The 18446-nt window shown below is 30.6% G+C and overlaps 1 protein-coding gene across 1 annotated transcript in view; it reads right to left on the bottom strand.

Annotated features, from left to right (window-relative positions):
- Positions 1-10099, bottom strand: part of LOC111702278 (potassium voltage-gated channel protein Shaw) — a 36391-nt gene extending 26292 nt beyond the window's left edge. Inside the window, exons 1-5 of the mRNA XM_023473918.1 lie at positions 9488-10099; positions 7945-8746; positions 6327-6455; positions 5675-5770; positions 1059-1143 (exon numbers count right to left, since the gene is read on the bottom strand). Coding sequence (XP_023329686.1) covers positions 1059-1143; positions 5675-5770; positions 6327-6433 — 288 coding nt within the window. The 5' untranslated portion in view covers positions 6434-6455; positions 7945-8746; positions 9488-10099. The remainder of the gene's footprint in view (positions 1-1058; positions 1144-5674; positions 5771-6326; positions 6456-7944; positions 8747-9487) is intronic.
- Positions 10100-18446: the final 8347 nt, after the last annotated feature.

Below are 18446 nucleotides of genomic sequence, written 5' to 3'. Positions count from 1 at the left end.
CCACCCAATATATACACTTTATACAGTTTAAAAATCAATATTAGTCAACCACCCAATATATACTTTATCCTGTTTAATAATCAATATTAGTCAACCATCCAATATATACTTTATACAGTTTAAAAATTAATATATTTGAATAATTTCCTTTTCGCACACACACAGATGATAAAGATTGAATAAGATACAAAGTTGGTGTCTCATCAGTGAAATCTGTGATCATTAAATCTTTTTGAGACTTGTCGAGTGATTATTCATGTTTTTTTGTTCTAACTGTATGCTTGAATTTGGGAAAGGAATTAAGTATTTGCCATAAACTTTGATTTGTAATCCCTAGCTATATCTTTTTAACTCGATTTTCTAGACCTTTGCTATTTCGATCTATAAATCCTGGTAAGTCAAGTGGTGTCAGTTTGAAATATCAAAGAATTTTTTGTAAAGATATAGGAATTAGAAATTTTTAATTTGTGGCCAAGACTCCATTTCTTTTGTTCTCAAGCAATGGCTTCCATCGGTACGCGTCTGTGGACTTTTAAGAGGGTTTGCAATCATACGTCATAAAGATCCAACTCGTAAATGCAATAATTTGGAGAGGGTTTTTATTATTATGCGTCATAAAGATGAAACTCGTAAATAATAGAATTTGGCGCTGAGAGTAAACGTTTGTAATAGTGCGTCACAAAGAACCAATTTGTAAAAGATAGAATTTGGAGCTAAGAGAGTTTGTAATTATGCGTACGTCATAAGGATGCAATTCGTAAATGATAGAATTTAAAGCTGAGAGAGTTTTTAATAATCCGTTAAATAGAGTTATAAATATAAAGTAATAATCTCTGTTTGTTTGAATGTCCTATCATAACTCAGGAACCCCTTGACCGGTTTGCCTCAAATTTTGATTAAGGGGAACTCGTTAAAACCACGGAAATGTTCTTTGCGTTGTTATAAAATTCTAAATTTAGTGGGTTGACTTTTATACGGGATATCTAGGCAAAGCTGGGTTCCTATGGCAAGAACTAGATGTATTCGTAGTTTAGAATGTGTTTGATGGTTTTAGATTCCTGGTTTGAGTCTAGACCCCAGAACTCCAGTTCCTCTTCATACAGTGGTCCGCAAACATCTGTAGGATAATGCAGCTTTCCAGTTCTAAAACAGAAACAATTTGTAAAGTATTGGACCACTTATTTAAATGCAATTTTTCAATTAAAGGGCCGCTCTTAAAAACAAGATAATTTTATTTTTATGTTTAAAAATTAAGGGAGAAATTTTGAGACAAAAACTGATATTTTTATGAAAAATTATTAAATTGAGCGACGAAGTTTTTCCAAATTTAAAACTGTTTAATTCTGATAATTTCTATATTGTTTCTGAAGCAAGAAATGCGTAAGTCATACTTCTGTAGAGAAACCACATTTTGAAATATTAGTTTTTAATAAACACAAACTTGGATAAAATTAATTCTTGATTCTAAAACCTTTCCAGGGAGAATCGGACACTCTGTCAATTGGACCGGGTCACTTCAAATTACGTTTACAGTCCCTTTAATCTAAGTAACAGTACTGTACAGTACTTTACAATATGTGCATATATACACAGAGCGTCCCATATCATATCAGATTATCTCCAATATTTAACGCCAAAATACGCACAAAATACTCGAAAAATCGAGCATTTTCTGCTAAATAAAATCTATTAGCCTCATTACATTTTTCAAAATGATTCAATCTTCTTAAATTTCCCCCAAATCGTAATATAGACCCATTGACTCGGTCTAATTTGATGTGGGACACCCTGTATATATTCCTTTAACTTCAAGTTTGTGTTTTAAGAAAATTTCAATGTTTACGTTTCCCTGATTTGTTTGTTTATATTTTACCCTCCTGTCCCCCCAATCCCCAGCATGACAGAAGTTGTAAACAATGCGTCAATACTGGATAAGAAATGCAAGAATTGGGATTTTTTAAAACTAAAAGTTAGAAAAACTATGAAGAAACAAATTAAGAAGTATGTAGACGTATTGTCGAACGGGTTCTCTTGAGCGTAGGTTCTGCATTAAAAGAGAAGTGGTTCAAATTTACTGCCTCTCACTAAATAGGTTTGGTGGCTCTGAATCTCTGAACACTCGATTTCGTTATAAATTTCAGTTTTCTTATAATTGAGAATGTTCTAACTAAAAACATAATTAAGACTAATCTTTAGCGAATGATGAAAATTCCCCTAAATTAATTAAATCCTAAATTTTCTATTATCATCACAAACAAAGCATTTTTTACATTTTTTTAAAAGATTTAGGCGCCATGTTGACACACTGAATCGATTCGGCCCAATTTTTTAACCCCAGGGAATGTTTGACAAAAATTTTAAAAATTAGTCTACAACAAAATTCGATTTTCATTAAATTTTGAAATTCCACGATTTTTTTTTTAAAAATCCGCAAACTTTTCTTTTTATTGTTTTACAATCTGAACAAAGAGAAAATGTTTCCAATTAAAATAAAAGATGGGTGCAAAAAGCCATGAAATCCTAGCGTTCCTACAATTTTGGGCTCAATGTCAACTGTGGCTTTATCTCTGAGCATCTTCTCTTTGTACAGTATAAAACAAAAACAAAAAAATTTGCGGATTTCATAATATTTTTTCGCGCATTTTCAAAATTTTACAAAAATAAAAAAAATTTAAAATTTTGATCATTCATAAACTTTCCTTGGGTCACGTGAGGTCCCACACAAAATTTGGGCCCGGTCGGTTCAGCCGTTTTGACGTTTATTGGATACAAACAAACAAACAATCACCCAGACAAGATAAATTTATATATAGATTTAGCTTAATGTTCACACTTCGTGTAAACGTAATGTTTTTTAAAGTATTAGGCTTAATGTTGACACTTCATGTAAACGTATTGTTTTCTAAAATTTTAGGCTCAATGTCGACACTCCATGTTATAACGTAATGCTTTTTAAAATGCTTAACGTAATGCTTAATGTTGACACTTCGTGTAAACGTAATGTTTTTTTTTAAGTATTAGGCTCAATGTCTACACTTCATGTTATAACGTAATGCTTTTTAAAGTATTAGGCTCATTGTTGACACTTAATGTTAAAGTAATGTTTTTTAAAGTTTTAAGCTCAATGTTTACACTTTATTTTACCCTTGAAAGCTTGAGTAGTTTTCTTTTATATTCTATTCTACGGATATTAAAAGTCTTCTCTTGATGAAAACTAACACAAAATGTAGAAAAACAAATTACTTTTCCGCGAGAATAATGAAATATTTACTTCTGCGTGGTGCCTTAAATAAAAATAGTCTGTATGAACCAAGTTCAATTATGCGTAGATGAAGCAGGAACCAAGTTTAAACCTGGAAGATTATCTGAATTGTACTTAAAGAAGGAGTTAGAGAATATACTTCAGTCCCGCATACCATCTAGCGGGGTTCACATACACTTTATATTCGGCAATGTTTTTATCAATGGGAATAAAATATACAATAATAATAGTATCTTTAGTTGTGCTAGTTATGCATTTAGGTACCTTCCCACCTACCAGACTTTTGTCCGGTATAAGTCTTGTATTGGATAAATCAGCCAAAAAATTGAAGAACAGCAAATTAGAAGCAACATTCTTAAGAGAAAAAATTCATTAAATAATTTGGGAGGTCAGTTTAAATTTTAAATTAAAAACATTTTTTCTAAATTAATTTATGATTTTTTAAATTATATCTAAAATTTAGTCTTCAGATCTCTATACTCATAGAGTTTGATGTTGCTATTAATGTATATTGGCCTTTAGTGGGTAACCGTGTATATAATTAGACTATTTAGTGGGTAACCGTGTATATAATTAGACGATTTAGTGGGTAACCATGTATATAATTAGACGATTTAGTGGGTAACCGTGTATATAATTAGACGATTTAGTAGGTAACCATGTATATAATTAGACGATTTAATAGGTAACCGTGTATATAATTAGACGATTTAGTGGGTAACCATGTATATAATTAGACGATTTAGTGGGTAACCGTGTATATAATTAGAGGATTTAATAGGAAAACTTTTATTTAAGAGCTTTTTAAGAATTTTGAGAAACTTTCCAATGGAGGAAACGGGTTCAATTCGATCCAAAAGTCCATGTTTCCCACGAGGGGAGCTTTATTTTATCTCATACTAAATAAACCCCGGTCTTTCATTATTCAAAAGTTCGGAGGTTTGACCAGACTAATAATCCTGTCGTTAACTGCAGACAAATTTAAATCTTACCAATTTAACCAAATTAATTTTCAATGTATTTTTACGATTTTAACGTTTCTGAACGCAGTGTTTCAAGACAAACATTTTATTACCGATCTTGATATATTTTGACGATTTTTTTTCTGGCACATTAGTGATTTTATTCACTCCGAAAAAAAGCAAAAATCAGAATAAGTTAGAAAACGAAAATCAAATCTTTTTTTAAAACTTTAGAATGGTGGATATCGAGGTTAATGCTTGATCTCCTCTTTTTTATTAATCTCCAGATTAAAAAATGCTTGTTCTCCTCTTGTTATTAATCTTCAGATTAATTAACCGTTCGGGATTAAGGATATTCCATTCAAAAGTTTTCAGCTCTGTTTACATTTATTCCACTTACCCCCGAGGTAATATGTCATTTTTGTTCATTTTACAGGTTTGTAATGCTCTAACAAACTTAGGATGTAGTTTCACAAACTTTGATTATTTTTTATTACTTTCCATGGAAAGTCAAAACTTTTAAAAGCCTTTCTATATAATAAAGCTCTTCACTCATGTATACATATTTATATATACATGTTAGCTATAGCTGGCCTAACAGCTGGACCAAATTGTAGCCCATGGTACCCTGGGGGTAACATTGGCTAAAAAAATCAATTTTTTAATTCCACGGCAACGCAAAAGGCACTTCAGCTAGTATTTTATACTAACAAAAACTATTTTACAGGTTTCCATTAGTTTGTGAAAATGGCCGGGATTTAAATGAGAAGTGGCAAAATCGGGAACTTGTATTTTATGTTAGTTATACCAAATCCTTTACCCATTGTTTCAACAAAAAGATTATCATTTCTAATTAACAATTATGAAATAAAATCAGCCCATTAATCTGTTAAAATACTTTGCTTGTCTGGGTGTCTGTTTGTTTGTTTGTATCCAATAAACGAAACGGACGAAATAATCGACCCCAAGCCTTTTCAGGCAATTTACATGACCATAGGAAAGGTTTATGGCTTGTCGAAGTTGAAAAATGTCGTTTAATTATTATTTTTGAACATGTACAAATTTTCAACTGAACAATCCTTGAACATTTGAGAACTATTAAAAATAGCGACTTTCAGAGTTCAAAGGTAAAATTGTAAATAGGAAAGGGGGCGCGAAGTGTCCTAAAAGCCTAGTTATATATATATATATACGTCAAAGGCAATTGTTTGGTTTTATTTTTGTTAAAAACTTATTCGGTGTTACTTTTAGTCATTCATGTTACTTGCTTTTCTATCATATAAATTGTATAGACCGATTTGCCTCAAATTTTGATTAGAGAACTCGGTAGAACCATAGTAATGTTATTAGCTGGATTTAATAGTTGTAAGATAAGTGGGTTGACTTTAATAGGGAATACTTCAGGCAAATCTGGGTTCCCAAGCTAGTGAATAATAAAACTCAACTTCACCTGTAATAATTAAGTATCTGCGCGAAGACCCCTGGATGTCGATCAAAAAAGAATTCGTTGAGGACAGGGTCATAGTTGGCCAGTGCTTCAGTCAGCCTAAAGATAGAGAGTTTAACGTTATATAAATTAATAGCTGAAGTGCCCGGCGTTGCCCGTATAAAAATAAAAATTAAAAAAATTTGAAAAAAATGTCTATTTTTTAGTCTATAACACCCCCGGTCACCAATACGCAACATACATGAATGTCTTGTTTTATTATAAAGATTATTATGCATTGTTTTACCTAACTTCGTTTGTTACTTCTATTAAGTTAATTAATATCATAACAAAAGCAAGAAGCCCAGAAGCGTCGGAATTTTTATAATTTTATACTATAAGCCCCCTCAGAAAGCAGAAATGCGAAATTTTTATGTTCTAGTGCGCGGATTACATCTAGCAAGTCAAAGTCACAAAAATCCTGCCTTTAGCCAACGAAACTTTGCACTTAATCGCCTTACATTAATCAAAGTTTTTTCTTTGGATTTCGGGTTCAGCTGAGTTTTCTCATCAAAAGTAACCATCTCATAGCGTTAGTTGTAAATACAAAGTTGATAGAAATGTCTAATAATCCTTGTGAAAATAAAAATAAATATGTTTAGTACCAAAGGTTTACCTTGAAAGTCGTGTAGCTGGAATCTTCTTTAATGTCTGTTTATACGTTTCAAACCTTACTCCACCCACGTTTAAGGTAATCCGATTCTCACCATCTATCAGGGCCATTGGAGAACTATATTAACTAATCCTAGAAATTATCTAAATTGAATTAAGACAAATATTTGCAATATTGGGTCATTATCTGATTAGTTTTGATAGAAAGATAAATATAGGGATTTTAATATATAACTTAACTTTCTTTCATATAATAATAATAATAATAATAAATATATAAATACTGAGAACTTATGCATGAAATGTGTTATAGGCTTATGTAGAAAAATATTCGATGGTGATTGCTACTAATCTTACTTCTGTCTATAATGAGAAAATTGTTAAAAACAACTCATACCGAAGAACGTATCGTATACACCCCGTATCGTATGTATAGAGTGATGATGTACTCTAATCCTTTACTAATTGTACAGGCCATGTACTCCACTTCCAAAGGTCAATCTGTATGTTACAGTACTTGGGGGGGAGGGGGATTTCTGAAAATAATTTCTAAATATCCCAGGGAAAGATCTGACACTTTCTTCTACTTATTTTACCTGCGGTTTATCCGACTTGTACCTTTAAGACAGTTAACGCGAACGAACAAAATTTCAAATGTTTTTGTTTATCAAATTGTCAATGTCAGCGCGCTAAACACGAAACAGAAAATATTTCATTGTTTAGAAACTGATCTTGACGAATAAGGTAAACAGTTCTTAACTTTAATCCAATGTATTGAAATGTATATCGATATGCTTCAATTTGATTATTTCCCTAATTCTTATTTTTCTATCCTATAAACATACGTACATAATAAAGCTATTGTCAAACAAAACTATTAAAAAGCTGATATATATATGATAAGGTTTTACAATATTTGTTCGCATGCAGAAATACATGTACATGTATAAATAGGACAAAACGTGTATATTTATAAAGGAACTTTTTTCCATTTACTTTAATTTTGTAATTATTATATATCTTTGCAACCTGATGTCAAAGACCTTGATATTTCAAAACTATGAATTCTTTTAGATCAAATAATTTAAGTTTGAAATATCAAATGTTTACACAATCAGGTTGCAAAGATATGGATTAGAAAACAATTAGAGTTTACGGTAAAAACTCAGTTTTTTTAGTTTTCCGCGCAAAAATTGTAAAAGAAGAAGAAAAGAATAAATAGAAATTGAAAAAGAATGATTGAGGGAAAGGGTGAGGATACATGTAAAAAGATGATTGAGGGAAAGGGTGAGGATACATGTAAAAGGATGATTGAGGGAAAGGGTGAGGATACATATGAAAAGGATGATTGAGGGAAAGGGTGAGGATACATGTAAAAGGATGATTGAGGGAATGGGTGAGGATACATGTAAAAGGATGATTGAGGGAAAGGGTGAGCATACATATAAAAGGATGATTGAGGGGAAAAATCCAAGGGATAGAAAAGGTTGAAGGAGAGGAATGAATGAATGAAGAGATAAAAGAGAAAGGTACGGGATGAATGGGTGAATGAGTATTGAATAGAAGGATGACTGAGTGGATGTGTTTGATATATTGAGTAAAGAAAGTAGTGTTTGGCATACCTATATATAGATTCCTTTTGCCAGCTTCATTTCTCCTTCCTATCTCCGGATACCCTTCTAAACCCAACCCGGAGCTAAACCAGGGATTAGAAGAACCAAAAGCTGAAGCTATATTATTGGAAGATTCTGTTTTGTTCACGTTTTGAATTTCTATTCACTTTATCACTCATAGCAGTGTACTGCTTATATCCAGCTCTATAATGTACTGCTAATATCCAGTTTCTTAGTGCACTGCTAGTATCCAGTTTCTCCGTGTACTGCCAATATCAAGTTTCTTAGTGTACTGCTAATATCTAGATTCCCAGTGCACTTCTAATATTTAATTTCTCCGTGTACTGCTAATATCCAGCTCTATGATGCACTGCTAGTATCCAGTTTCTCCGTGTACTGCTAATATCCAGTTTCTCAGTGTACTGCTAATATCAAGTTTCTCAGTGTACTGCTAATATCTAGATTCCCAGTATACTGCTAATATATAGTTTTTCCGTGTACTGCTAATATTTATTTTTTCCATGTACTGCTAATATTTAATTTCTCCGTGTACTGCTAATATTTATTTTTTCCGTGTACTGCTAATATTTATTTTCTCCGTGTACTGCTAATATTTATTTTTTCCATGTACTACTAGTATCCAGTTTCTCCGCGTGTACTGCTTATATCCAGCTCATTGGTGTACTTCTATAATCCATGGTTAATCAATGTACTCCTTTGGTCCATATTTCTGTACTGCTTTTAACCAGGTCTAGAACTCAAGCTAATATCCAGGCTGGAAAACACCTAGCTCCTCTTTCCCAGTTTTTCTCTAAACATTAAGGCTTTGATCTTTTAACAATATCTCTCAAAGTTTCTTAGGGAAACATCAAAGAATTAAACTTTAATCAAAATCTGTGTTTTCAAGAAATTGAAGATTCCAGATCTAATTGTGAAAAAAACATATTTGATTTTGAAAAAAAGATACAAGTTAAAGTAGATCAGTAATATTTTCTCCAGTCTATCCTAGACTTTATGTAATGATTTAGTTTTTTGTTGCTAATTCAATAATTTTACCAATGAAAATATTTACAAAAAATTCGAATAGTTTTTATGTGACTTTTTGCATATATGATATATATGATATATACATATCCCATAGGTTCCTGTCATCCGTAAGGTCTAACAAAAAATCTAGCTCGTCTATTTGATACAAACAAACAAAACTGACATCACAAATATCGATATAATTTTTTTTGGAAATTCATATATGTAAAATCCGCGTAAATATTTGTTTTCTGGTAAAAAAAATGGCGGTTTTAAAAGCAACATTTAAAGTTTTAAAAAAACCTAAGAGCCTTAAAGGAATTAAGTTTTTCTAATTCCTATAACCCGTTTTCGTAGACCTTTGATATTTTAAACTATCAATTCTGGTAGATCATATAGTCTAAGTTTGAAATATCAAAGGTCTACACCATCAGGTTGCAATGATATAGGGGTTAGAAAATGTAAGTTTGTTGCTAAAACTCAATTCCTTTACAAAAAAAAAAAATTGTTCCTTGCAAATAAATACCTGTTTTAAGTTGGGTTTTCCCTATTCCCCCGGACGGATATTTATTCAGGCTTGAACTCTCCTGTTTACCTCTGGGTACAAAATATATCCGTCCTCTCCTGCTCTGGATACAAGATATATATCTGTCCTCTCCTGCTCTGAATACAAAATATATCCGTCCTTTCCTTTTCTGGATACAATATATATATCCTTCCTCTCCTACTCTGGGTAAAGATATTTCCGTCCTCTCCTACTCTGGAGACAAGATATATCCGTCCTCTCCTGCTCTGGATAAAAGATATATATCTGTCCTCTCCTGCTCTGGATATAAGATATATCCGTCCTCTCCTACTCTGGAAACAAGATATATCCGTCCTCTCCTGCTCTGGATACAAGATATATATCCGTTCTCTCCTGCTCTGGAGACAAGATATATCCGCCCTCTCCTGCTCTGGATACAAGATATATATATGTCCTCTCCTGCTCTGGATACAAGATATATCCGTTCTCTCCTGCTCTGGATATAAGATATATCTGTCCTCTCCGGATACAAGATATATCACACTCCTCTTCCCGTTTTCTCTATCCGAGCATTTTGCACCAGTAAATACACATACCGGAAGCTAAAGGCTCAAATCTGAAAATAAATATATAAAATCCTCCGGAAGCTTGAGGCTAAAATTTGACATTAAAATGTGTGTTTACAAATTCAGTTGAATTCTTATTTTCTAATCAGGAAATAAATATGTGCAACACTTTATTTCAAATTCTCAAAATGTTCAATGAGGACGGTTTGTACCTTCCCTTGGGTCCTGTGAGTCGCCACAAAAAATTTAGATCCGATCGGTTTAGAGCCTTTTTGACGTTTATTTGATATAAACTGAATACCCAAATAGAGATAATTAATGGCTCAATTAAATAACCAGGCTAAGCTCCCTTTTTTTCAATCAATAGATTATCCTTCTGAAGAAGTTTTTGATTGTAATTATGAAATAAAGTGCACTAGAGACCAAGAATATACAGGGTTACCCACAAAGGATGAGACTTTGGAGAAGATTGTTCAGAATCTATTTTGTCTTTAGTCTGCCACATTGTATCCTTCGTTTATTTTGTACGTGTATGATATACAGAAAATTGTACACAATCTGCAGTATGAAATTTGTTTCTACAACTTGACGTTTTTCTTCCATTTATTTAAACAACAACATGATAAATTTCTGTCCACCATATCAATCAATCAACATATGGGATATCAATTAATGTCAAATAGATTATCAAGTACAATAGGTGGCAACAGAGAAATTAACCAATTATACACTACGTCACAAGTGTCAAATATAACAAGGAAAACTAAATTTTCTCTCATTTTCCGAGATTAAATAAAAAAAAGTAAAAACAGAAACTAAAGAACACTAAAAATTGAACTTATTTTACTGTAAGAAAAGCACTTTATTCTAAAATTATCACTATTATTGATGATTTTGTCGGATACAAAAACTGAATTGACACTTGTGACGTCAGAATACAACTGTACTGAAAGTGTACAAATTCTACGTTGCTATCTATTGTACCAGAATCTATTTGATTAATGTAATTATACGGAGCCATGTCACGCCACTTGAATAACCGAGCTGGGCCAACCTTTCCAGCGGCAGAGGAGTGTGATTTAGACTAAAGCAATTCATGCATATTCGATAAAATACTTTTTTAGTCATGTTCAGAGGGACACACTGTACCAAAACAAGCTTGATAGCAACATTTAGTCTCAAAACTTAGTATAGCGTCCTTTTTGTTTGTATAAGCTTGTACTTTATTGTTATATGTAGCTTGGAAGAGACAATATTTTAAAACATCCTGTTAACTGGAATGTGTTTGGCAAGATCTTCTTTTATTTCTGTTTTATAAAGATTTTATTTGTTCTAAAACTGTACTATTTATTTCACCCATAGCAAAGTCTTGGTAGGAAAATTGTTTAAACATTAGGATTCATGCCAAATAGCGAAACTATAATATTTTTAGGAACAGTACAGCATTTTTTATTGTTCGTTTTCTCAGTCCTACTAGACAACTAGATAACTTGACAACTGGATAATTTTACCACTAGATAACTTGATCAATAGATAACTTGACAACTAGACAACTTGACCACTAGATAACTTGACAACTAGACAACTTGATCACTAGATAACTTGACAACTAGACAATTGATCACTAGATAACTTGACAACTAGAAAACTTGATCACTAGATAACTTGACAACTAGACAACTTGAAAACTAGATAACTTGACAAGTAGGTAACTTGCCTGCAGCAAGATAACTTGACAACTAGATAACTAAAGAATCAGTTAACTTGACTAGATAACTTGACAACTTTGAATAATTTAAATTTATCCAATACTTTTTAACATTTTCTTATTTCTGCCGGCAGTTAAGTATGTATTCATACTTAAATCAAAAAATTAATGAATATTTTGTCTACTAAAGCTGAAATATGTTTGGATACTTTTATCGGGTTATGTTGACCTTTGGCTAAGAAATTACAGGAATTTATCTTCTCAACAGAACTATAAATCAAATAGTAAAAAGGGGCAAAGCAATTCTCAGCGGATTAAATCCTTTTCGTAGTTCTCTGCTAAAATATTTTGGTTTTAATTGGAACTGATGAATCGATTAAAACTACTTTTATCTTTTTTTAAATTCTATTGAGATTTAGCGAACTATCTTTTTAAAATTACTATTGAGATTTAGCGAACTATCTTTTTAAAATCCTATTGAGATTTAGCGAACTATCTTTTTAAAATTACTATTGAGATTTAGCGAACTATCTTTTTAAAATTACTATTGAGATTTAGCGAAGTATCTTTTTAAAATTACTATTGAGATTTAGCGAACTATCTTTTTAAAATACTATTGATATTTAGCGAACTATCCTTTTTAAAATCCTATTGATATTTAGCGAATTATCTTTTTAAAGATACTATTGAGATTTAGCGAACTATCTTTTTAAAAATACTATTGAGATTTAGCGAACTATCTTTTTAAAAATGCTATTGATATTTAGCGAACTATCTTTTTAAAATACTATTGATATTTTGCGAACTATCTTTTTTTGAAAAACCTATTGAGATTTAGCGAACTATCTTTTTAAAAATACTATTGAGATTTAGCGAACTATCTTTTTAAAAATACTATAGAGATTTAGCGAACTATCTTTTTAAAAATCCAATCGAGATTTAGCGAGCTATCTTTTTAAAAATACTATTGATATTTTGCGAACTATCAGTTTTTTGAAATCCTATTGAGATTTAGCGAACTATCTTTTTTAAAATCCTATTGAGATTTTGCGACCTATTTTTTTAAAATCCCATTGAGATTTAGCGAACTATCTTTTTAAAATCCTATTGAGATTTAGCGAACTATCTTTTTAAAAATACTATGAAGATTTAGCGAACTATCTTTTTAAAAATACTATCGAGATTTAGCGAACTATCTTTTTTTTGAAATCCTATTGAGATTTAGCGAACTATCTTTTTTAAAATCCTATTGAGATTTTGCGACCTATCTTTTTTAAATCCCATTGAGAATTAGCGAATTATCTTTTTAAAAATACTATTGAGATTCAGCGAACTATCTTTTTAAAAATCCTATTGAGATTTAGCGAACTATCTTTTTAAAAATTCTATTTAACAAACTATCCCATTAAAATCCTATTTAGCAAACTATCTCTTTAAAATCCTATTTAGCAAACTATCCCTTTAAATCCTATATAGCAAATTATCCCTTTAAAATCCTATTTAGCAAACTATCCCTTTAAAATCCTATTTAGCAAACTATCTCTTTAAAATCCTATTTACCAAACTATCCCTTTAAAATCATATTTACCAAACGATCCCTTTAAAATCCTATTTAGCAAACTATCTCTTTAAAATCCTTTTTAGCAAACTATCCCTTGAATGTTAAGAGCAAGGGCAGGGATGACCCTGCACTGCACTGACAGGAAATTTATGACTGTTGAATGCTAAAAAGTAATTTTGAGCACCTTGCATAATTCAACAATAAATAGAACCTTTCAGATCTTAAAGGGACTGTAAACACAATTTCAAGCATCCCTCCATGCAATAATGCCAATGCCCGATTTCCAACGGCACCCCTAGGAAACATTAATCTGATCGAAAATGTGGAAGATATCGTCGTGTTACTGACTCAAAAAGTCGTTATTTCTGTGAGTTTCTTCAGTGCTTCTTATAAACAAAATATGCGCAAGTCACTGCAGTTGTTAAAAACCATTTTTTCACTTCACAGAACTAGGATTTATTTAAATATGGAATATTATTATAAAGATTGAAAAATTCATAATCAAACCAAGCTTAGATGCTAAATATGAAATTTGTTCTTTTAAAATTCTCATTATTTAACAAATTGCCTTTAAATTTATTGATAACAATTAGATTAGAGTTGTTTATCGATTTAGAAAAAAGGACAACAAACCAAAAAACGTTAGATGTTGATTAGTTTTTGAATATATTTTTTTCGGGATCAAAATTTGGGATTGTACATGAAAGGTAAACGTTCAGAATAAAAAATTTTGAAATTGGTAAATATTCTCTTATTTGAAAAGTCCAAAGACCCTCAAAATAATCTGATTTCGGATATTTAATTTTTCGTGAAAACATATCAAGAAATAATTTTCACTGGTTTAACTTTATAAGATTTAGGGCAAAGTTAAAAAGCCATTTTAAAAACATTAAAGAATTCTTTTTGTCATTTTCAGAAAACATGTCAATTTCAATCTATTGATTATGATTATTAGATTGAATTGAATATCTAATTGAATGAGATTTAAAGAATTATTTCTTAGATTTGTTTTCTCCATGTTTTGTAAAACAATACAGCTTTTAAGTTGAATATTATCTATAATTATTAAATATTATTCAAATACGAGAAATCCAAATTAAAAAATGCCAGAAAGAAGTGTATACTACAATGGCAACCTTTTAACGTATATAGTATAATTGAAATGACCAAAAATTGTTTAAAAATCTGGAGATTCTGGCATTAACAACTATTTTCAACCTTGTAACAGTGTTTATATATTATCTCATATTTGTATAAAAGTTTAAATTTATGCACATGTACATACAATATTGTTTTCTATATATGCGGGCTTAGAAACCTTCACCTTTATTCTAATTCTTTTGTACATCTGTATCTATTTATATATATTTATACATGTATTTTCATTGATCTGATCATTTTTATAGATCTTTGAGAATTCATTTATGTGTTTACGTTACATAAAAATGAAAACTAGAGTTACCCTTAATATTATTGTCCCCAAAAGAACGTCGAATTGATTGAAATAACATTTTGTAAAACTCTTTTTAGAATTTAATAATGCAACATAAAGAAAATGGGAGCTAAACTTTCAATTCATGATTTTTTAATCTAAAAAATATTTATCTCTGACATCATTAAAAGTTCTGTGTTAGTAACTAAGATTTCGGCACAAACTCTAATTTTCTAATTATGCAAAGAGATTAGAAAATTTGAGTTTGTGGTTTATTCAATTGTTAACCCTCTCTTTAACTATCTCACTTCTTCGCTTACTGGGTATGATGGACCTGTTTTAGTATTCTATGATTCAAAATCATTTTTTTATTTGAGTCACCTTTAAATTCGAATAACCTTTACAGAAGACCGTGTCGTCACATGAAACTGCATTCAAATCAATTCTGATTTTATTTACATTTTTTGACGTGACAAAATTTTTAACTAAACTTAAAGGTTAAGATTGAAAATTTTATAGTAAATTCATATATTACTAGAGCACCAAACCCAACCCTTTGAACAGGCATGCACTTTAAATAGACTGATAAAATTACACTTTATCTTAAGCATTACAAACTTAATCCTTATATCTTTACAATCTTATGTCGTAGACCTTCTGATTGTTAAAAGCTATTTAGTCCACTAGATCAAATAGTCAAAGTTTGAATTTCTAAAGTTGGACCTGACAATCTAATCTGACAAACTAACCTGAAAAACTAACCTGACAAACTAATTTGACAAACTAACCTGACAAACTAATCTGACAAACTAATTTGACAAACTAACCTGACAAACTAACCTGACAAACTAATTTGACAAACTAACCTGACAAACTAACCAGACTAACCTTCCAAATTAACCAGACTAATCTGACAAACTAATCTGACAAACTAACCTGACAAACTAATCTGACAAACTAACCTGACAAACTAATCTGACAAACTAACCTGACAAACTAATTTGACAAACTAACATGACAAAATAACCAGACTAACCTTCCAAACTAACCAGACTAACCTGACAAACTAATCTGACAAACTAACCTGACAAACTAACCTAACAAACTAATCTGACAAACTAGCCTGACAAACTAACCTGACAAACTAACCTGACAAACTAACCTGACAAACTAAGTTGACAAACTAACCTGACAAACTAATTTGAAAAACTAACCTAACAAACTAACCTAACAAATTAATTTGACAAACTAACCTGACAAACTAACCAGACTAACCTTCCAAACTAACCAGACTAACCTGCAAAACTAACCTGACAAACTAACCTGACAAACTAACCTGACAAACTAACCTGACAAACTAACCTGACAAACTAACCTGACAAACTAACCTGACAAACCAAAATGACAAACTAACCTGACAAACTCTAAATCTACTGAAGCAAAAAGAAAGGAATTCTCGTGTTAAGCTGAAAACATAAAAGCAACAAGATCCTATAAATATTTAATGCGTTGACTATAGTAACGTTTAAATATCTATATATTTGTATTAGAAAGAACTACAACATATTCAATGCGTTTAAATATCTATATATTTGTATTAGAAAGAACTACAACATGCAACCAAGGAAAAATGAGTTTGAGTAAACTGTAAAATCTAAGCTTTTAGGATATTAATAGCTCATTATTAGTTCCGCCGTATCGGATAAAACCATGAACAGAGAAACCCAATTTATGTACTGACAATTATTCTTAAATCTTTAACAAAATTGGACAAATCCCGTTTTTGTTTCTTTTTGTACATTTCCAATTCCAATCAGGCGTAGAAAAGTCACAAAATGATAAGACAAGTCAAGTAACTTAATGAAGGTTTATCAGATACCGTTGTGAATCGTTAATAGCACTCTTTATAGCCATAACTTGCTGAAAACTGGTTAATAAAGAACCAAAGAAACATTTGCCACAAGCTCAAAACTAAAAATTCCATATTCATATGCAACCCGATGTTGTAGATCTTTAATATTTCAAACTATGAATTCTGTTAGAGCAAAGAGCCAAAGTTTGAAATTTGAAAGGTTTACACCATCAGGTTTAAAGGTTTACACCATCAGGTTTAAAGGTTTACACCATCAGGTTTAAAGGTTTACACCATCAGGTTTAAAAGAAATAAAGATTAGAAAATTCGAGTTTTCCAATAAAATTAAATTTTGAATAATAAAACGTAAAATTGTTTCAAAATGGATGATTACGGTCAAAATATGTCTTATAGATTCGTTTAAACTATTGTACTTGGGAAGGCCTCCCCCCCCCCTTTGAACCATTTATTACGTTCTTTGCATAATTTCACCAAGTATGAGATACTGGAATATGCATTGTAAAATAATAAAGAAAACACCATGTATGTATATTTACTTACAATAAATCAATATAAGGACATCTCTCATCAGGAGATTTATTTAATCAGATACATATATATATATATATATATATATATAAACACATATAGATATATTTATATAGATAAAGTTAGATATATATATATATATATATTATACATATAAATACACAGGGTGCAGAGTTAAAAAATTTGAACCAAATGCAAAAATATTTTTTGTTATATACATGAAAAAACAATCCGCGTAACAAATTATTTGATGTGAACATTTTTAACGGATTAGCAATTGTATATTCATTTATATTCCATAGTTTTATAAAACTCTATCAATAAATAAAAGAATTTTCACAAAAAATCTGCGAAAAATATAAGTGCAGTGCAGATTTGCACTAACGTTATTACGGATTTTGTCATATCTCTGTTATTTCCCAAAAGATTGTTTTCAAATATGTTGGAACAAAACAGCAAAAATATTTTCAAAATTATTTCTGAAAATTATTATTTATGTTTCGCGGATTTTTTTAATATAGATAACAGAAAAAAAGCATGAACCCGGAGCAAGAAAAAAATTAAAGTTTTTTAAAACAAATCCCCTTTTTTTACTCACCCTTTATATACACAAATTTGTCGAATATCTGCATATTTTTACTTTGCCGCAAGTTGGTCTATATAGTTTGCACATCCCAGAACTGAACAAATTCAGAAAAATAATTAAAAATCTTAATAATTCCTTTACCTTTATTTTTTAATGTATTTCCATCAACCCAATAAAATTGAAAAATCACATAAAAAAGGAACATTTTCATGCTCAAATTGCAATTTTGCTCAAAATCGACCAAATGTTGCCATTTTATTGGTTTTTTTTTGGAACAATTATGCAATCAAGGCCGGCGCTGTAAAGAGGCCTAAGTTTCAAAAGTAACAACTTAAATCAGCAATTTTATAAACTAATAAAATTCCGCCAATTATATAAGTCAAACATTTGTTGACAGCCTTCATAGGTCTTAACTTTCTGTTTCCGGTTTTATTACCAAGTTTCTTGGATTAAGAAGTTGATGGATCATAGATTACACAAAGGAAATATTTGTTTCCTTTTTAAAAATTTTTTTGACTGTTTGACTGCACCCAACCATAAATCTGATATTTTCCTCCACTTAATAATAAAAGACTTCTGATCAAAGGAAGTGAGTTTTTCAAATCTTCTAATCCCTATATCTTTGCAATTTGATTGTGTAATCTTTTGATATTTTACACTTAGATTATTTGATCTAACAGAACTCATAGTTTGAAATATCTAAGC

Source organism: Eurytemora carolleeae, unplaced genomic scaffold, assembly GCF_000591075.1.
Source record: "Eurytemora carolleeae unplaced genomic scaffold, Eaff_2.0 scaffold499, whole genome shotgun sequence".
NCBI classification, from domain to species: Eukaryota; Metazoa; Arthropoda; class Copepoda; order Calanoida; family Temoridae; genus Eurytemora; species Eurytemora carolleeae.
Note: the sequence above shows the minus strand (reverse complement) of the source record. Positions and strands in the feature narration are given on the sequence as shown.